The sequence below is a fragment of the Hoplias malabaricus genome, chromosome 2 (genome assembly GCF_029633855.1).
Source record: "Hoplias malabaricus isolate fHopMal1 chromosome 2, fHopMal1.hap1, whole genome shotgun sequence".
Lineage (NCBI taxonomy): Eukaryota > Metazoa > Chordata > Actinopteri > Characiformes > Erythrinidae > Hoplias > Hoplias malabaricus.
Window position 1 is genome coordinate 79,179,097 of NC_089801.1, and position 21,701 is coordinate 79,200,797.

The window sequence follows — 21,701 nt, forward strand, 5'->3', positions numbered from 1 at the left end:
ATATTTAAAGCCTTTTTCAAGGTCTTTTCTGACTGGCATTGCGTGTTAGTGTTTGAGTATCACAGCCAAGTGTATCTGACAATATTACATTCTTCATGTAAACGCTAATTTTTAATAATGGTAGTTTGTGTGTTCCTTATACAATTACAACATTAGTTCTCTAAAATATTAAATATCCTAACAATATCTAATCATATGTTGAATTTCCCTTTTATTCTCAGCACATGGCAGCATCACCCAATATCCATTTATGTAATTTCAATTTGCCTGCATTGTTGTCTGCATTTTAGATCAGTAGTTATTAACTTAAAAAAGGTGTATGTTCATATCTACACTTTCTCTCTCACCTCAGACAACAGCACAGCATTGCTGACTATGTTTTGAAGAAGATCTGCACACCACAGCAAGCAGCTGTTCTCACTGATGGTATCCTGAATATGCTAGTAACAGACAGGAAACCAAGTTTGGCTTGTCTTCCTTTTTATCCGATTAATAATCGATTATCAAAATAACCATTAGGTGCAGCTCTAAACTTTAATAAAAGTATATTTCAGAATTCTTCTTTTCCACCAACAAACATCACTCTTTCATTTCCCCCCACAACAAACCCCCAGAATCCAATCTCACAGAAAGGAGAAGAGTTTCTTAGAGAAGCCCCATCTTTTCCTTCTGTTCCTATGTTTGTGTTTCCTTTCAGCTTTAAGACACATCTCTTAACCCCCGTCCACTCAGCATCAACACACTGTCTGTGCTCAGTTTACACCATTAACCAGATTAACAAGAACAAAGACAGTTCAGTGTTAGCCCACACTTACATTGTGTTTGGCGTCGTTTGAAAACTAAATATTTAATATTTACAAATATCTGAAGAGTTCTGGAGGTGGAAGTGCACTATGACGAGAGTCTGTGTTTACACTGACGACACAGATGAACACAACCCACCCATTACACCCTGATCCCCTCTGTCCTCTTTCCTCCTACAGGAAACACCTTCACTTACTCACACCCTCACTCCTTCATTACAGAGTAACAATAGAAACCTCTCCCATGTTCTGGGCTAAGGCTGGTTCTCTCTGTTTGAAGCTATATTTCCTGCTGTAGAGAAGAGGCGCTCAGATGGTGTTGAGGAGCCTGGGATACAGAAGTAGGACCAAGCTGGACACGTCAGAGACAGAGAATCCACTGTTTTGTAACTGACTCCCCATAGATTTGATGTGAGAGACGATGGAGACCAGCGCACAGTGTAAATAAACACAGCGCTTTATAACGAGAGAAATCAAATAAACAGCTGAAAAATCCTGTTTACATCAGGGATATAAAAGAGAGAGAAGTGCAGGGGTGTAGTGTTCACTCAGATCCAGGTTTTATCACTGTTTTGTCCCTGAAGAGTCTCTCTGCTCGCTTTCTTTTACAAACTGAGCTTCATTTCTGTTTCATCATCTTTTGTGATTCTCCTCACATTTTAAAGCAGCAGCTCGTTTGACAGAAAAGACCAATCAAAACAATAGATCACACACAGCACTATTTTATCTGACACAAACGCACTGAGGAGCCTGAATAAAGCCTAAACCCAGCACAGAGGGGTTCAGTGAATGTGGTGGTGAATGTGTGTAAGTGTGTTAGTGTTTGTGTGTCAGTGGAGACGCTGTAGAAGGACAGAGTGCCGGCCGGACAGTCCACATACACTCCTACTCTGTTAGAGCTGGGGGGAGGAGGAGGGAGAGCAGTTCTGCTCTTATTGTGAAGGACAGAGTAACTGTTATTAGAGCAGATCAGACTCCAGGACTTTTCATTTTCTCCAAACTCACTGTCATCACTGCGTCCTTTTCTCCTGATTGATTTATACGCCACTGAAATTTCAATCATCCCCCCACTCCACTCAGTTTCCCAGTAACAGCGTCCAGTCAGACTCTCTCTGCACAGAACCTGCTGATAGAAACTGAATCTCTCTGGATGATCAGGATACGACTGTCTCTCCCACTTCACTTTCCTGTTCCCCTCAGACAGAGAGAGGTGTGTGTTCACTGTGTTTGGGTCCAGTGTGAGCTCACAGGCATCTGCACACAACAAGATACACACCACACAATCAGACACACACCACACAATCAGACACACAATGGTTCCACATTAAAATAAGAATACACTAATAAAGGTTTATAAATGCTTTAAAAGCCTGTTATTACATGGTTATTAATTACACTGTGAACACTTTAAAAGTGATTAATAATCCTTTGTAACACAGAGAAAGGAAGTGTGACAGTGAACTCTTTTGTGTCTAATACTGAAAATGTGAGAGAACTTAGTGAAAATGTGGAGGTAAAGAATAAGCTCAGACCTGAGAATGTGAGTTTAGTCATTTCACATGTTAAGGTTCACCACATTATCATTAGACACTCTGGTGGTGGGTAATTCATTAAAGGGTTAAACTCATTAACAAATATGTGCTGGAGCTGACGGGGTTAATGTCGACTGATGGAGAAGACACAGTGAGGTCAGTATTCGGCAAGATCTGAGGTTTAACTGTAGATGGATGTGGGTTCACTATTTGGCAAACAACAGGTCACTGGTGCTTTTTATATCTGTGTTATAACTGATTATTAATGTGTTAACAACATAACTATTAATAAACAGACTTTAAACCATTTATAAACCTTTATAAGTGAAGTCTTATTCTGAAGTGGTACCTACACAACACACAAACAACACAAAATGAGACACAACGAATGTAAAGAGAAAGAGCAGGAGAGAAAAGGAAAAGTGAAAGTGAAACAGAAAAAGCAAAAGAGCATGAAGGAGAGAGAGAGAGAGAGCCTACATTTTCTTAGTCCTGGTTTTATCCTGATCTCTCCTCCATGCTCCAACCTACAACACACACACACACACACACAGTTGTAAGTTGATGGTTGTGTTTGAGTGGTGTGTGTTCTCACTGTTCTCTCTGAGCCCCACATTCAGCTTCATTACAGTGTCATTCATTGATGTCATTTTTGGAAACAGAAGAAAGATCATCATCTGTGGTGTTTCATCCTCTCTGTCTTTTTATCACAGAGAAATATTCTGTTTCTCTTTCTCTGTGTTTCATTTCCTCCATTTCCCTCTGTTCCTCTCAGCCTTCAACACAGAATAATGCAGCAGAGTCGCTCTTCTACAACTGCTCCATTAAACCCTTTCTAGATCCTACACTCAGCTGCTCATTTATTAGGTTCTTCTGCCTTGTACCTGCTCTCACTGAACATTTCATCACAGACCCCTACACTGCCCGATCACCACAACTCACACACTCTAATATTTCACTGGACCACCTTTAGCTTTGATTACGCTCCACATTCACCACGGCTCTGTTTCTACAACCTTCTACAACACCACAACATTTATTTCCTCCAGAGCTGCCTTAATTTTTGGTGGAGATCTTGTATTGACGACGGGAGAGTCGGACCACTCCATAAAGTCTTCTCCAGCACATCCCAAAGACTCTCAGTGGGTTCAGATAACACTGCTGAGTCTAGACCTTACCCACTGAAGACCCCCAGATCATAACACTGCTGAGTCTAGACCTGACCCACTGAAGACCTCCAGATCATAACACTGCTGAGTCTAGACCTGACCCACTGAAGACCCCCAGATCATAACACTGCTGAGTCTAGACCTGACCCACTGAAGACCACCAGATCATAACACTGCCTCCAGAGGCTTATACAGGGGGCACTGTGCATGACGGGGGCATCACTTCATCCACTTCCCTTCTGACCCTTGCACACCCATTACACTCCCAAGACTCTCTGTAGACATTAAAATATTAATAACCAAAGAGTCAATGTCTGTATATCACTATAATAAATAAAGCTCTGCTCTGGTTTGTAGCCTGTTTAACTGATAACACCACTCTGGGTATTAAACTCTGCTCTTCAATCTGTTGACCATTGATCCAGACCCATAGACGCCCCGAAATGATAGGAATACAGAGATAATGATGGACTAGTCGAGTGTAGGATCTTTCCGTCTGCAGTGTTTCAGCATTGGAGTCGTAGAACTGTACTAGAGTAGTCCTGTACTTCCCTAAACACTGAATGTACATTTCTGAAGACTGTTCTAGGAACAGTCTTCAATCCACATAAAGAGACTGTTATATGGGGCTTAGTTTTACTTCAGTGTCTCACAAGCCTTCGGCCCGACAACAGTTACACTGAACAGTGGAGACAGAGCGGTGAAGGGTGATACTCTAACCATTAAATACTACTAGAGCAGAGCAGAGGCTAAATGAAGAACGAACAATGAGCTGTAGAGCTTTATAGAAATACAGTAACAGCAGATGACATCAGTAACTGAACACACACAAATACAGAAAGCTGTCCGTACCTGAGTGTGTCCAGTCTGCAGTGTGGATCCTCCAGTTTAACAGAGAGCAGCTTTACTCCTGTGTCTCCTGGGTGATTGTAGCTCAGATCCAGTTCTTTCAGGTGTGAGGGGTTTGAGCTCAAAGCTGAAGCCAGAAAAGCACAGCCTTCCTTTGTAACTAAACAACCAGACAATCTACAAAGACAGAGAGAGAGAGAGAGAGAGAGAGAGAGAGAGAGAGAGAGAGAGAGAGAGGTAAAGTGAGAGATGTGGTATTTACTCAGAACAAATCAAGCTGCTGTTTAGAATCAAACCAACAAGCACCAAATTCAGTTTAATATACAAAACACTCCAGTATCAAACAGGTTAAAATCTAAAGCTAAAAGTTATAAAAAAAGTTTAAAAACCTTAACATAATTAATAAAAAGACCTGGATATTTGTTTTTATAAATCTAAGACATTTTAGAGTCTGTTCAAAACCTCACTCAATAGAAAGGAAATCAAATCACAACACAACATTATCACAACAGTGTCCCACAGAGGGGTTATTACTAGAAGTAAATATACAGACATTAACCCAGTAAAGGTTTCTATACTATGACCTCCCTGTTTAAGTTATGATCCTAATTTTATACTTTTACAAAGGTTTTGAAATGGGAGGTTTGTGACAGCTTCGGGGCGGGGTCAGGGCAGTTTCTCTCAGTGAATGCTATTGGCTGATGTCTCCTGGTTCTGTGACTGCCTCATACACTGTGTATGTCCCTCATACTGGGAGAAGCAGAGCTGCTGTTTTCCCCGGGACAGCACCATGGATAAACAGAGTCGAGATAAGGTCATATTCCACTGTCTACAGTGGGCTCAGATCATAGTAATATGTGATAAACATGTGGAAATGATGTTAACTGCAGGAAGGCGTTAGAAAACTTCGACTGTGAGGTTGATTCTCTGAATCATTTGCCAAGAGTCAAGCCCTACTTCATGATGCTCAGGGAATTGATTCGTTCGTGAGTCGACTCTTGTTCACTAGCTACACTCTCAGAAAGAAAGCTATGTTAGAGGTACATTATTGGTCACTAAGGGTACAAACTGTGTAAATGTACCTTTAAAGGTACAACAGTGTTTAAAAGTCCAATTTAATTTCTTAAAGGTACATTACATTCTCTTCTCAAGCAGGATACATGTTTCTAATCTTGGAGTCCTGGAGATGAAATAGGGTGTATGAAATCAACACGATTTTAAAATCTACAATTATAATACAATAATGAACACTTATGTTTCCTAATTAAAAATACAAATATGTACCATTGAGGGTACCACCACAGTAACAAAATCTCTGACAGTGTACATTTACTTCATATTCCACCCGCTCTCACTGCAAAGAGACACTGAAGAACGGCCTTGGAACCATACTCTCAAAATAATTTTGGATACGGAGTAGTCTCCTATTTTACATTTTCCCTGTTTCAAAACGAAACACATTGTCACGGTACACATCCTCCATGTTTGTTTTTCTGTAGAAGGCTTCTCTCAGTAGGAGGGACATATACAGTGTATGAGGCAGTCACAGAACCAGGAGGCATCAGCCAATAGCATTCACTGAGAGAAACTGCCCTGACCCCGCCCCCAAACTGTCACAAACCCTTCCATTTCAAAACATTGAAAATGAAGAGGATAAAAACCATTTGAGGAAAAAAAAGAGTTTGAGAGTCAGATTATGATCTGTGTGTGAGCGCAATTCCCCTCTCTCTCTCTCTGTCTCTCCTCATGGGTTTCACATTTGTGATTAACTAACACAATTTTAAAAAGGTACAGATTTAAATGTTTCACCTGGTGTTACTGCGTCCTCTATTTTTGACATTGATGTGATGCTATATGTTTCCTTTTACAGACACAGACACACATTAAAAAGTACTTGTGTTGTGTTTTAATCCCAATGGAGTGTAGCCTTGGCTAATGGTTAGAGACCGGGCTTGGTACCGAAAGGTTGCTGGTTTAATCCCCAGGTCCAGCAGGAACATCCACGGCTGAAGTGTCCTTGAGCAAGGCACTGAACCCCAAACACTCTGGTGGTGTGTTCACAGCCCCTAGTGCACTAGTGTGTGTGTGTGTGTGTGTTCACATCCACAGATGGGTTAAATGCGGAGGACACATTTCATTGTACAAACCGGATTCCAAAAAAGTTTGGACACTAAACAAATTGTGAATAAAAACTGAATGCAATGATGTGGAGATGGCAAATGTCAATATTTTATTCGTAATAGAACATAGATGACAGATCAAAAGTTAAATCTGAGTAAATGTAACATTTTAAAGGAAAAATATGTTGATTCAAAATTTTACAGTGTCAACAAATCTCAAAAAAGTTGGGACAACTAGCAATAAGTAGCTGGAAAAAGGAAATTGAGCATATAACGAACAGCTGGAAGACCAATTAACACTAATTAGGTCAACTGACAACATGATTGGGTATAAAAAGAGCTTCTCAGAGTTTCAGTGTCTCTCTGAAGCCAAGATGGTAAGAGGATCACCAATTCCACCATTGTTGCGCAGAAAGATAGTGCAGCAATACCAGAATGGTGTTACCCAGCTTAAAATAGCAAAGACTTTTAAGTTATCATCATCAACCGTGCATAACATCATCAAAAGAGTCAGAGAATCTGGAACAATTGCTGTGCGTAAGGGTCAAGGTCGTAAAACTCTACTGGATGCTCGTGATCTCCGGGCTCTTAAACGTCACTGTACCTCAAACAGGAATGCCACTGTCAAGGAAATAACAGAATGGGCTCAGGAATACTTCCAGAAAGCATTGTCAGTAAACAAAAACCACCGTGCCATCCACCGTTGCCAGCTGAAACTCTACAGTGCAAAGAGGAAGCCATTTCTAAGCAAGCTCCACAAGCTCAGACGTTTGCACTGGGCCAGGTGTCTTTTAAAATGGATTGTGGCAAATGGAAGACTGTTCTGTGGTCAGATGAGTCACGATTTGAAGTTTTTTATGGAACACTGGGACGCTATGTCATCTGCACCAGAGAGGACAAAGATAACCCAAGTTGTTATCAACGCTCTGTTCAGAAGCCTGCATCACTGATAGTATGGGGTTGCGTGAGTGCTTGTGGCATGGGCAGCTTGCATGTCTGGAAAGACACCATTAATGCAGAGAACTATGTTCAGGTTCTAGAACAACATATGCTCCCATCTAGATGTCATCTCTTTCAGGGAAGACCCTGCATTTTTCAACAAGATAATGCCAGACCACATTCTGCAGCAATCACAACATCATGGCTACGTAGGAGAAGGATCCGGGTACTGAAATGGCAGCCTGCAGTCCAGATCTTTCACCTGTAGAGAACATTTGGCGCATCATAAAGAGGAATGTGCGACAAAGAAGGCCCAAGACGATTGAACAGTTAGAGGCCTGTATTAGACATGAATGGGAGAGCATTCCTATTTCTGAACTTGAGAAACTGGTCTCCTCTGTCCCCAGACGTCTGTTGAGTGTTGTAAGAAGAAGGGGGGATGCCACACAGTGGTAAAAAATGGCCTTGTCCCAACTTTTTTGGGATTTGTTGACACCATGAAATTTTGAAACAACATATTTTTCCCTTAAAATGTTACATTCTCTTAGTTTAAACTTTTGATCTGTGATTTGTGTTGTATTCTGAATATAATATTAGATGTTGGCACATCCACATCATTGCATTCAGTTTTTATTCACAATTTGTTTAGTGTCCCAACTTTTTTGGAATCCGGTTTGTACGTTATACGACAAATAAATGCATATCATACATTATATATTACATTATGTAAATTATAATCTGGTAATCCAGTCTTTTCCTTAATATTTTATACTAGAGCTTAAAAAATAACTATTTTCTTTTTTTTTTAATGTATAAAGTCATGTTTGTGAAGCACAGAAATGAAGAATAAAATCCCAGAACTCTGACCTGAGTGTCTCCAGTTTACAGAGTGAACTCTTCAGTGCAGCAGAGAGCTTCTCCACTCCTGAATCCTGCAGGTCATTGTTACTGAGGTCCAGTTCTTTCAGGGAGGAGTTCACCAGTAAAACTGAGCCCAGATCTTCACAAGACTTTTCCCCAAGTTTACACACAGTTAGTCTGTAAAGAGAGAGGACATTACTCACTGAATAGTTACAGGAACATTTCATGAACAGGTTCTCCAAAAACCACACTAAATCGAGCAAGTCAGACTCAATGAGCACAGAATCATGAAAACCGAGCGAAAACAGCGACAGCGATGTAGCTCCACGCTCTCGTTTCACTCTTTTCAGTGCGCGCTCCCGTTTTTTCCTCGCTTCAAAAATTTGAGCTTGCTCTCGCTTCTCAAAAATCTGCTCGCTTCTCGGTTTTAACAGGAAATATGTCACAGATTCAGAACCTGGTAACCGACTCCTAGTGATGGCACTCTTGAATCTGAAGCTTGAAGCACGCACACAAAATTCTCTCATGTTAAATACCTCATAATGCAAGCCCACAGGAGCCTCGCCTATGGAAACAGGCAATGGATTGTGGAGAGAGATTAGTCTCAAAATACTTTACAAATGCGTAAATGTTAATCCACAAATTAAACACAAGTCACAGATATGTTTCACTGTTCACAAATGAATACATCACACTCTGTGTCTCACGGTCTGCAGTTTGTAATTTTATACTTTTATGCGAATGTAAATACTTTTGTTTAAATTTACATTGCAAATATTTGTAAAGTCGAAGTCTCAAATTAAAATTTATTTGTAAATTTTTGACTCTGCGTTTGTGAATCGAGTGACTCACATGTTTTCTGTGACGTGCATTTGTTCATTCCCAGTAAACATTTAGCCATTGATTCAATGTTGAAATAACGTAATGACTGCCGTCTAATCAACGTTTTCTTAAGGTTGAAAATGAAAGTTGAAAATACTTCCAAACACAGATATTGAAAAGACAACTATTAGACGTATTTTGGACGTCCATTAACATTATTAATTGGTCCCGAAATAAATTACTTGTATAAAACGCATTTTGGACGTCCATTGACGTTATCGATTGGTCACCACTTAACTAACTTAATTCATTCATTCATTATCTGTAACCACTTATCCAGTTCAGGGTCGCGGTGGGTCCAGAGCCTACCTGGAATCATTGGGCGCAAGGCAGGAATACACCCTGGAGGGGGCGCCAGTCCTTCACAGGGCAACACAGACACACACACACATTCACTCACACACTCACACCTACGGACCCTTTTGGAGTCACCAATCCACCTATGTTATGTATAAAGTCATGTTTGTGAAGCACAGAAATGAAGAATAAAATCCCAGAACTCTAACCTGAGTGTCTCCAGTTTACAGAGTGAACTCTTCAGTGCAACAGAGAGCTTCTCCACTCCTGAATCCTGCAGGTCATTGTTACTGAGGTCCAGTTCTTTCAGGGAGGAGTTCACCAGTAAAACTGAGCCCAGATCTTCACAAGACTTTTCCCCAAGTTTACACACAGTTAGTCTGTAAAGAGAGAGGACATTACTCACTGAATAGTTACAGGAACATTTCTGAAAGGATTATGAAAGACATGTTGATTTCATTTAGAGGAGAAACACACAAACAACAACAACAACAAACTAAAAAATCCCACTGTGACTCATCTTTCCTCCAGTGGGGGGAGAAAATGCTTCATTTAAACATTAAAACACACAGTTTAACAGAACAGAACTGAAGCTTCACAGAAACCTCTTAGAGCAGCTAAAGAGAAATGCCTCAAATAATAAGATAACTTTAGGAATAACAGAGTTCAGTTTGATATTTTACATTACACTGATCAGACTCTGTGTAGAACACATTAAAAGATAAAAACCAAAGAGTCAGTGTCTGTATATCACTATAATAATAAACCTCTGCTCTGGTTCATAGCCTGTATGACTGATAATATCACCATGGGGAGAGTCTGCTGTTGACTGTTACTCCAGCAGTGGAAACACTTTACAGAAGTCCTGAAGTGTTCAGAGAGCAGAGATAATTTAGGAGAAGATGATCTGATTTTTGTGAGTAGTGAATTAAAATCTAAAAAAAAATTTAAAATTTATTTTATTTAATTTAAAATTTAAAATCCAACACCTGACTTCATCTTAATATTTCATATTGTATGTAATGTGCCAGAGAGGCACTGTTTGTTTTGTTTTCTCCCTCCACTTTCTTTCACTTCCTCTCTCTCTAGTTTATTACCTGTTCAGCCAATGGGGGAGCTGTTGCCCAAGACTGCTGTCCTAATCCTCCTATAGGACGAACTGTTCACCTGGAAGAGGCGGGACATCTTGGATATAAAGCCCACCAAGTGGAACAATAAGGGGGAGGAGCTTTTTACCTGTGTGGTACTTGAATGCTGCTAACTTATGGTTTGAGGCTTGTTGCTGCTAGCTTATGTTTACAGATGTTGCTGCTATTTTTTTTGATGATCTTTTCTGCTAGCTCAAACTGAGATTGTTGTTGCTGTCACTAGCTAGAGTTTGAGGTTTAGTTGTGGTGCTGCTAACTTTACTTAAGCCTAGCTTCACTTTAGCCATTTTAAATCTGTGGATTGCTCTTCTCTTGTTAAATCTCTCTACCACCACTACTGGTGTGGACAGGCAAGTACAGGCACCTATACATTCCATGGTAGGACAAACCCTGTATATACACACACTAGGTAAGGGGTGAGTGCCACATTTGTATTTTTGGGGCAGGTTAGTTTTATTTGTAGGGAACTTTTGTTTATTTATTTTCTTTGGCACCATCCACAGTCCACCTAGTAGTAGTCGGATGGTTTTAGCATTTAATATTTTTCATTGTCTTCTTCTTCTCATATCACTGCTACAATTAAATTTGCATTGTTGTATTCTTAAACCATTATCACACCCCTACTGCTGCTTTATTGTACCTTGTACTTCACTTCAGATAAAAGCTGAAAAGAGCATTCCATTGTTCCCTCACTTCCACATTACACCACACATTCCATGTTACACCCATCCCTTGATACCTCTAGATACATCTTACAAAAGAGTGTCTGGCGCAACATTGTATCCTCTAAATAAAATGATCAAGATGTATAACTTTAATGTTGGTGAAGCATTAAAAATCAAGTCTGAACTGACAGAACTGACCTGAGTGTCTCCAGTTTACAGAGTGAACTCTTTAGTGTCTCAGAGACCAGCTTGACTCCTGAATCCTGCAGGTCAGTCTGACTGAGGTCCAGCTCTTTCAAGGGTGAGTTTGGTGAGTTCAGAGCAGAGCAGAGACTTTCATAGGAATTCAGGGTGAATTTACAGTCTGTGAGTCTGCAAGGTAAAGTAAATACAGGAGAAAGTGAAGTTAAAATAGAGAATGTGAAATTCAGACTCATGTGAATCAGGAATTATGAGATTTTCATACATCAGTATTTCTCCACTATTAATTATTCAGGAGTGTGTACATTATGAGCTCAATCTGAACATTTGTTCTGAATGTTATTCTGAATATTTTAGTGCTATTTACATTCTATTTCCACATGGAATTTCACTCCAAACTAAACTTTGTGAGGGTAACTACAGCCAACTGGAGCAGGAGAACACACACATTATCCACATGGACATTCAACTCACAATCACACAACTCTCACCTGAGTGTCTCCAGTTTACAGTGTGAACTCTTTAGTGTCTCAGAGATCAGCTTCACTCCTGAATCCTGCAGGTCAGTGTGACTGAGGTCCAGCTCTTTCAGGGGTGAGTTTGGTGATTTCAGAGCAGAGCAGAGACTTTTATAGGAATTCAAGGACTGATTAAAGCGAGGCAATCTGTAAGGAGAAGTAAACACAGTGTAGAGTTAAAACAGAGAATGTGAAACTCACCCTCACTGGAATCAAGAATTATGACGTGTAAAACACTACTGTTATAAACTTGGGGTCTGTGTGTTATAAACGTTATTAAGAGACACAAACAATGAGCTCAATCTGAACATTCATTCATTTTCTGTAAGTGCTTTGTCCTGTTCAGGGTCACGTGGGTTTGAATCCTCCCCAGAATCACTGGCTGCAAGAGGAACACTCCCTGGACAGGGCCCCAGTGCATCACAGGTCTTCACTCACTCCCCCATTTGACATTTATGAGGTCTTTTATGATTTAGGATTCACACTGACATTTATGATCACACTCAATGATGACTTTCTTAAATGTACGAGAAAAACAAAGCAAAAAAAACCTTTACTCCATTTACTCTTTTCAGGCACTAAATGAGCTCCTGTTATAATCTGTGACTGTTCTCCTGTGTTTATGTCCTTTGTCATGTTTTGATCACGTGTTCAGTTCTGTTTTTCTTGCCATGTGTCTTTTCCGCTCGTTTCCTAGCAACGCCCTGCACCTGTGAGTCCTGAGCGTTCACAGGTGTTTCCTATCGTGTTTTCCTTCATAAGCTCCTCTCTGTGTCCCTGGTTTGTCCCTCATTTTGTGTCTGTGTCATTTGTGCGTCCTTTGTTTATTTCTTGTTCCCGTTACTTGTTTAATAAATCTCCATCTCTGCATGTGCTTCAGTCCCTTCGTCTCGTTCCTGAACTGACAGCTCCATAAATCCAGATCCATGTGGAAGATCTCAGTAAATAGTTTTGGAGAGTGTGGTTTGATGAGACACATTCAATAAAATGCCCCATAAAATATGAAATAAGAATAAGAACATAGTGAACATGTGCTGTGTGTAAAATATAAAGTAAATCATGAAGCTGAAGCAGCAGAGCCACGCCGTCAGACCTCCACAATCTGATATTTCAAACACTTTCACACATTTCTGTCAGAAATTAAAAGATAAAAAGCTTGTCTCACCTGAGTATCTCCACTTTACTTTTTGAACTCTTCAGTCCGTCAGAGATCAGCTTCACTTCTGATTCCTGAAGCTTAGTGCAACTGAGGTCCAGCTCTTTCAGGGAGGAGTTTGGTGATTTCAGAGCAGAGAAGTGAACTTCACAGGAATTCATGGTGAGTTTATACACATTCAGTCTGCAAAGCAAAGTAAATACAGCACAGTTCAAACAGAATGTGGATTTCAGACTCAGAATCAGTTTAATGAGATTAATGAGTAAAATAATACTTTCCATTATTTACATTATTCAGAGGGGCATTAATAACAGACTCAGTCTGAACATTTTTTCTGAATATTGTTCTGAATATTTTCAGCACTGTTTGTATTCTCTTCTCCACATGAACTTTCACCCCCAAAATTAAACTCTCTTTAAACTCCCTCTCACTTCAGGAGGCAGAAACGGGGGAAGAGAGAGTTACAGTCAGATGAAGACAGTGTTGAGGACTAGTCTCAATGGAAAATAACTACACTCTGCTCTAAATGGCACAAAATAACCAGTGAATGAAGGAATAAATTCATTTGTTAAATGTCAGTTACAGATTCATCCTGATCAGGGTCACGGTGGGACCGGAGTCTTAATAAAAATCATTGAGAGCAAGGCAGGAACATCTCTCACACACACACACACACACACACACACGTGTCTGGACTGTGCGATGAAACCAGAGTCACTGGAGGAAACCCACACAGACACAGGGAGAACACACCACTCTCCTCACAGTCAGTAACCCAAAATGGAAAAAATGGACTTTCTGAGATGTGATTTTAAATACACAAATTTTAGCTGGTTTCAGAGACATCTCCACACAAGCCAGATGGATTTCAGCTAACAGAGAGCAGGCTCGTAAACCCCCCTCCAAGGACCCTTTTTTATGACTTAAGGACCCACAGGGTCAAGGAAAGGACGCAGGGAGACAGACAGACTCAATCTTGATCGCAACTCACACAATGTCCTCTTACACCTTTTTAAAGACTGTTAACTCTAAAAGACTCAAACATCCCAAAGTTCTTACATTGAAAAGAAGGTGTATATGTGCACAACTGTTTGAAATTAATTCCATTTGGACAATCAAAATGGGTGGGATTAATTTACATGTGCTTAAAGTCATTTTTGTTTATATGAATTTATGTAGAACCAAGGTAAACACATACTCTGTGTGTAGTTGGTTAATAATTATGTAGAACATGGTTGTCTTAATGATATTACTTTGCGTTAACATCTAATCATTTATATTGCAAAGTATGATACAGAATCCTGAGATATTCACTCACCAGGGCTGGTCAAGTCTTTGTCTTGTCAAGGGTCATAAATTCTATGTGATGTCACTACCAAGGTACAGGAAGCAGCCAATCAGGAGCAAGAGAGGCTCCAATCTTATCTAAACGGTAGTAAAGGCGGGTTTTGTAAACTCTGGTTAAAAACCTGTGGCGCTAAACGACACACGCTTCTTCTCCTGCTTCTCTGCCCCTCCCGCTGCTCGACTCTTCACTTCAAGGCTCCAGACACTTTGGGCGCTTTCTCTTTTAGCCTTTTTCAAGGCTAAAAGAGTAAAATGACTAGGTTTTTGGCTCCTCTGCAGGCGTCAGACTCATAGCTTTCTTAAACAGTCTTGGACCCCTAAAGCGTGCTCCAGATAGAGAACTACAGATTAAAAAGAGCTATAGTTTAACTCTAGCAAAAATTCAATGCCACACCCAGAACTTTGGAGGAGACCAGACCTCTGACACTCAAAGTGGTGACCAAAGCTTCTGGACCAGCGACGGAGAAGGCCAAACGCACTCTTAGAATGACCTTCTGAGCAAAGGCCCAGGAGAGACCTGCATGGGCGTGTCTCTCTCTCACAAGGCGGCAGATCAGCGATGACGGCGAATCCCCACAGAGAACTTCAGACCGCCACCAGCCAACTGAAATGTCGCTGTGTGTGAAAGTCTTGAGAAAAAAGGAACCCCCGTGGCTGCAAACAACGTGGCCCGCGGCTGCAATTCTCCAGGAAGTCGTGCCGGAAAGCACAGCGCGTCAGCGACATGCTCCCTGTCCATCTCCATGGATGCGTAAGGTCACATGGTCTCATTTATTTCATTGCTCAGGGTCAGTGCTGAATACTTGCTGGGATAAACTATAGTCTTTCTAGAATCTAGGATAATTATCATAGAGAAGTTCCCTCATTAATCTCCCTCTTCCCGCATGTATCGCTGTAATCCACTTCATTATATGAATGTATAATTAATATTCATTATTTGATATTACAATTAATAAACCAGTGTGTGCTAAAACCAATCCTTGGTTATTTGTTTGTGTGTGCACCTTTCTTGTATAGAATTATAACTTCTAGTTCAGATTCAATTTCAGAGTCAAGAACCCATGGCGGGTCAATGAGCATAATTCATTAATAATAGTTAATTCTAGCTAATTCTGCTGTATAATATGTGAATATGGCCTTCTTGTCCAAGCTAAAATTAGACCGATAAAGACACTACATATTAGTTAATGGCTCCCAAACGTGGAGCTTAGCAAAAAGAATTAAATAATTAATTATTAATAAAATAATAATTAATTATCACTGACTCCACTATGTAGTGCAAATGCCACCGCAACGTGTGCATAACTATTTCCGCTACAGAATGAAGGAATAAATTCATTTGTTAAATGTCAGTTACAGCTTCATCCTGATCAGGGTCACGGTGGGAGCGGAGTCTTAATAAAAATTACTTGGAGCAAGGCAGGAATATCACACTCTCTCTCTCATTCACTTACACACACACACACACACACACACACACACATATATATATATCTTCTTAAACACATGCCAACACACATTCACTCTCACACACACTAGTGCACTAGGGGCAGTCATCCTCGGAGCCTGAGGAGCAGTTGGGGGTTGGTGCCTTGCTCAAGGGCCCCTCAGCCGTGGACTGAAGGAGGACAGTGCTTTTCCTTCACTCCCCCCACCTCCAATAATTCCTGCAGGTCGTGGGGATTAAATCAGAGACCTTCCAGCTCCAAACCCTCTTCTCTGACCACTACACCACAGCTGTCCATTTATAACACCTGAAATATTAAAACTAAGACTTTACCTCAAAGATGAACCACCGAATGTTCCTAATAAACACACTGAGGTGACTGGTTTAAAACCAGAGCCATCCTCTGCACCATTAAATGGAAAACTATGTGAGCTTTGAATGCTGAACATCAGAAACATTTAGATCACTTCTGTCCAAATCACAGACCAACCTTTATTAAATGTTCTGTGTAAAACTAGAGCAAATCTTACTGTTTCTACAAACCTTTTCTATTCAGGAACACACAGAAATCTCACCTGATTATCTCCAGTGTACAGTGTGAACTCCTCCATCCCTCAGAGACCAGCTTCACTCCTGAATCCTGCAGGTCAGTCTGACTGAGGTCCGGCTCTTTCAGGGGTGAGTTTGGTGAGTTCAGAGCAGAGCAGAGACTTTCATAGGAATTCAGGGTGAATTTACAGTCTGTGAGTCTGCAAGGTAAAGTAAATACAGGAGAAAGTGAAGTTAAAATAGAGAATGTGAAATTCAGACTCGTGTGAATCAGGAATTATGAGATTTTCATACATCAGTATTTCTCCACTATTAATTATTCAGGGGTGTGTACATTATGAGCTCAATCTGAACATTTGTTCTGAATGTTATTCTGAATATTTTAGTGCTATTTACATTCTATTTCCACATGGAATTTCACTCCAAACTAAACTTTGTGAGGGTAACTACAGCCAACTGGAGCAGGACACACACATTATCCACATGGACATTCAACTCACAATCACACAACTCTCACCTGAGTGTCTCCAGTTTACAGTGTGAACTCTTTAGTGCCTCAGAGATCAGCTTCACTCCTGAATCCTGCAGGTCAGTGTGACTGAGGTCCAGCTCTTTCAGGGAGGAGTTTGGTGATTTCAGAACAGAGCAGAGACTTTCATAGGAATCCATGGACTGATTAAAGTGAGACAATCTGTAAGGAGAAATAAACACAGTGTAGAGTTAAAACAGAGAATGTGAAACTCACCCTCACAGGAATCAAGAATTATGACGTGTGGAAAACACTACTGTTATAAACTTGGGGTCTGTGTGTTATAAACGTTATTAAGAGACACAAACAATGAGCTCAATCTGAACATTCATTCATTTTCTGTAAGTGCTTCGTCCTGTTCAGGGTCACGTGGGTTTGAATCCTCCCCAGAATCACTGGCTGCAAGAGGAACACTCTCTGGACAGGGCCCCAGTGCATCACAGGTCTTCACTCACTCACCCATTTGACATTTATGAGGTCTTTTATGATTTAGGATTCACACTGACATTTATGATCACACTCAATGACGACTCTCTTAAATGTACGAGAAAAACAAAGCAAAAAAAAAAAAACGTAGAGGAATACTATGTAAGAATGGTCTTTTTTGTCTCCTGAGCTGCCCCTACCTGCCTGCCTCTCTCTCTCTCTCACACACACACACAGTCTGAGCTGAAGAATATTATGTGTGTCATGACCCTCTCTTTGTCTCTCTCTAACAGACAAACACACACCTCCCTCTCTCTCTCATGTATGTATGAGGAAAACCGAGCTAGATTCTACATATAGTGAACTAAACACTCGTGTCTGTGTGGGTTTCCTCCGGGTGACTGTCTGTGAGGAGTGTGGTGTGTTCTCCCTGTGCCTGCGTGGGTTTCCTCCGGGTGACTGTCTGTGAGGAGTGTGGTGTGTTCTTCCTGTGTCTGCGTGGGTTTCCTCTGGGTGACTGTCTGTGAGGAGTGTGGTGTGTTCTCCCTGTGTCTGTGTGGGTTTCCTCCGGGTGACTGTCTGTGAGGAGTGTGGTGTGTTCTCCCTGTGTCTGTGTGGGTTTCCTCCGGGTGACTGTCTGTGAGGAGTGTGGTGTGTTCTCCCTGTGTCTGTGTGGGTTTCCTCCGGGTGACTGTCTGTGAGGAGTGTGGTGTGTTCTCCCTGTGACCGCATGGGTTTCCTCCGGGTGACTGTCTGTGAGGAGTGTGGTGTGTTCTCCCTGTGACCGCATGGGTTTCCTCCGGGTGACTGTCTGTAAGGAGTGTGGTGTGTTCTCCCTGTGACCGCATGGGTTTCCTCCGGGTGACTGTCTGTGAGGAGTGTGGTGTGTTCTCCCTGTGACCGCATGGGTTTCCTCCGGGTGCTCCGGTTTCCTCCCACAGTCCAAAAACACACGTTGGCAGGTGGATTGGCGACTCAAAAGTGTCCAGTGTGTGAGTGAATTTGTGAGTGTGTGTGTTGCCCTGTGAAGGACTGGCGCCCCCTCCAGGGTGTATTCCTGCCTCGCTCCCAATGATTCCAGGTAGGTTCTGGACCCACAGTGACCCTGAACTGGATAAGGGTTACAGATAATGAATGAATGAATTTTAAGGTAAAAATACTACATAGAGATCCTTTAATGATGAGACTTTTTAAACTTATAAGAAACGAAGAAGCAAAAAAAAAACTCTATTAAAGCATATTGTCTAGAAGAACAATTTAAAGTCACCTGCTTGTATTAATGACTGTAACTGGTTTGTATGTGTATTAACAATCACTTCAGGGGGTGGGTCATGACAACAATTATATACGTTCAGGTGAGTTGAGATAAAAGGAGATAATATTCAGGTCCAGGATTTAAACTGAAATGGTCTTTAATTTGACTTGTCCATTAATATTAATCTGGTACAGGTCTCCACATGTAAGTAGAAGTGGGTGTGGTGTTCTACACAGAGATAATAAACAAATACAATTAGAAATACTGGTCTATGAGTAATCCCCTTATTACAAATACAACTTAAAATGTCCATAATAAATAAACATCATTAAAGGCTTGTCACGAGGCTAAGACCTGACTATAAATGAACTGAAGGTGTACAACATAAATGCACATACATTACTTATCACAGCTAAAAGTAATCTACTCAACACAAGGTATACATCACACAAACATTTTATGGATGCATTTAATTAGGAAAAACATAAACTACGGACATGTACTGCGTCACACACAGGCTTACACACCTCCATTAGGTAAAGCTAGTAGCTAGTAGCTGACTTCCCCAAATTACTTAAAAACACTCGACAAAACAAAACACAGTGAAAATATATATATTTCGGTCTTATACAACCAAAGATAAAGCACAAATAAGGTTACACACGTTCAATGGACGCACACTGTTAATGAGACCGATTAAATGAAGACCGTTTCATTGAACGGGAATGGGTCACAGGTAAGTCACTTCCGGCTGACTGCTCGCGTGCTTGATTTGAAATTGTTTGCCGTTTGTCGCTGTTTTAGTCCTCTAGACGTTTATTTACAATCTCTATTGCATATTTTTTGGCATTGCTTATCCCAGTGTGCTGTCTTCATCGTTCCTAACCCACTGTGCTTCTTAACTTCATTTTTTTTCGTACATATTATTTCTCATTGTTTATTTTTCTCTCTTCATGGCACCTGCCGAGGAACGAGCCCTTTCTGAGCTCGGCGCGGAGTTCGAGCAGCTCGGTCGCCGGATTCAGCGTCTCTTGGAGAAGCAGACGGAGCTCTAGCGGGAGAAGACGAGACTCGAGGCAGCCCGCGATGCCTCCTACGTGGCCGTCGCCTCTCCGGCTCCTCTGCCGCAGCGGTTCGCGGGAGTACCTATCTACACACCTGCACCGGGATGGGAGCGCCAGCGTGGGCGTGGGAAGCCGAGGCCGTCCCCCACTCCACCGCAGCCAGTCTTCACTTCTGCCAACCGGTTTGAGGTGCTCAGCTCCTGGCCTTCACCTGCTCCAGCACCGAAGACTAAACAGGACGGTGTTCTTATTATTGGTGATTCAATAGTTAGACATTTAAAAGTGCCGGGGATAAAGAGTAATGTCTCCCAGGCGCACGTGTCCTGGACGTTGCCAGGCGGCTTCCGTCGGCGCTTCGGCAGCGCGAGGACTTCGGCACCGTCGTTCTCCACGTGGGAACGAACGACATCTCCGCCCGCCGCAGCGAGGTCCTGAAGGAGCACTACCGTTCGCTTCTGGATACCGCTCGGAAGAAGACGGATGCTAGGATCATCGTCTCTGGCCCCCTGCCCACCTACCGTCGAGGATGCGAGGCGTTTAGCAGGCTCTTCGGGCTCCACTCCTGGCTCCTGGATTGGTGCGGCACTGTCGGCGTGGACTACGTCGACAACTGGGAGTGCTTTCGTGAGCGTCCGGCCCTGTATCGTTGGGATGGGCTTCATCCGAGCCGTCTAGGATCCGTAGTTCTCTCTGAGAACATTGAGGTGGTTCTGCGCCGGAACTGACTGGTCATTCCCAGTCACATCAGTCAGGTAGGTGGAATGGATAGCGAGCAGGTAAGTAATATTAAAATTCCTAATGTTCTTCCTGACCATCTCTCTACTGCTAGTATGATGAGTAGCATGTCCATATCACCCACTCTGATTAACACTAATAAATATTTCAGCATTGAGACTGTCTGTTTCCCGCAAAGCTTGTTATCACAAACGCCCAAAAATCAGTTTTAACAACCTAATTAGAATAACACCAAGGCACTGCAGCGAACGCAATATTTCAGCACTTCCAGCATTAAATTAGGGCTTTTAAATATACGATATCTAACATCCAAAGCACTCACTGTCTGTGATATTATTACTGATAACAAACTCTATGCATTATGTCAATGAGTCCACTCCCCCTGGCTTCAGCTATTACAGTTGCCCACGAACATCTGGTCGTGGTGGTGGTGTAGCCACAATTTATGACCCTACCATTGACACAACACAAAAATCTAGTTATGATACTAAATCCTTTGAAGTACTTACTCTTAAAGTCACTGCATCAAAAAGGAAGCACTCTTTTATGCTCATCACAATCTCCTGTCCTCCTGGCCCTTATACAGAATTTCTTTGTGAATTTGCTGATTTTCTCTCAAGTGTAGTTATCGTTTCAGAAAAGGCCTTAATTGTTGGTGATTTCAATATTCACTTTCAGAAGGATCATGATCCACTTAAAATTGCATTTGAATCAATTTTGGATGCGCTAGGGTTCACTCAGAATGTTACTGGACCCACTCATCAATGCAAACACACATTGGACCTAGTGTTAACACGGGGCATGGAGATAAAGAATCTATCCAATCTCTCGCTTCATGAGACCATCTCTGATCACCATCTAATCACATATGAAATTGCGTTAAAGTTTGATATCTGTCCACAGCCACGCTATATTAGAAAGCGCACTATAACATCCTCAACAGTTAGTGATTTTATCAACAACCTTCCAGACCTTACCACCATTTCTTTTCCAACTCACCCAAATGACTTTGAGCTCATTACAAACAACCTACAACACTTAGTGTACAAACCTAGATAGTGTTGCACCAGTCAAGACCAAACAATTTAGAGAGAAAAGGCTTGCTCCATGGTACAGTGATAGCACGCATGCCTTAAAACTGGCTGCTCGTAACCATGAACGTAAATGGAGACACACAAAACTAGAATGTTTCCGAATTGCATGGCAGCA

At 41.5% G+C, this 21,701-nt stretch overlaps 1 protein-coding gene across 1 annotated transcript in view; it reads right to left on the reverse strand.

Moving 5' to 3' along the window:
* Positions 1-1,521: 1,521 nt before the first annotated feature.
* The window catches only part of LOC136678246 (NACHT, LRR and PYD domains-containing protein 12-like), a 40,974-nt gene continuing 20,794 nt past the window's right edge, over positions 1,522-21,701 (reverse strand). Inside the window, exons 7-13 of the mRNA XM_066656225.1 lie at positions 16,510-16,683; positions 11,464-11,637; positions 9,662-9,832; positions 8,280-8,450; positions 4,357-4,530; positions 2,816-2,862; positions 1,522-2,057 (exon numbers count right to left, since the gene is read on the reverse strand). Of these exons, the coding sequence (XP_066512322.1) occupies positions 1,522-2,057; positions 2,816-2,862; positions 4,357-4,530; positions 8,280-8,450; positions 9,662-9,832; positions 11,464-11,637; positions 16,510-16,683 (1,447 nt within the window). The remainder of the gene's footprint in view (positions 2,058-2,815; positions 2,863-4,356; positions 4,531-8,279; positions 8,451-9,661; positions 9,833-11,463; positions 11,638-16,509; positions 16,684-21,701) is intronic.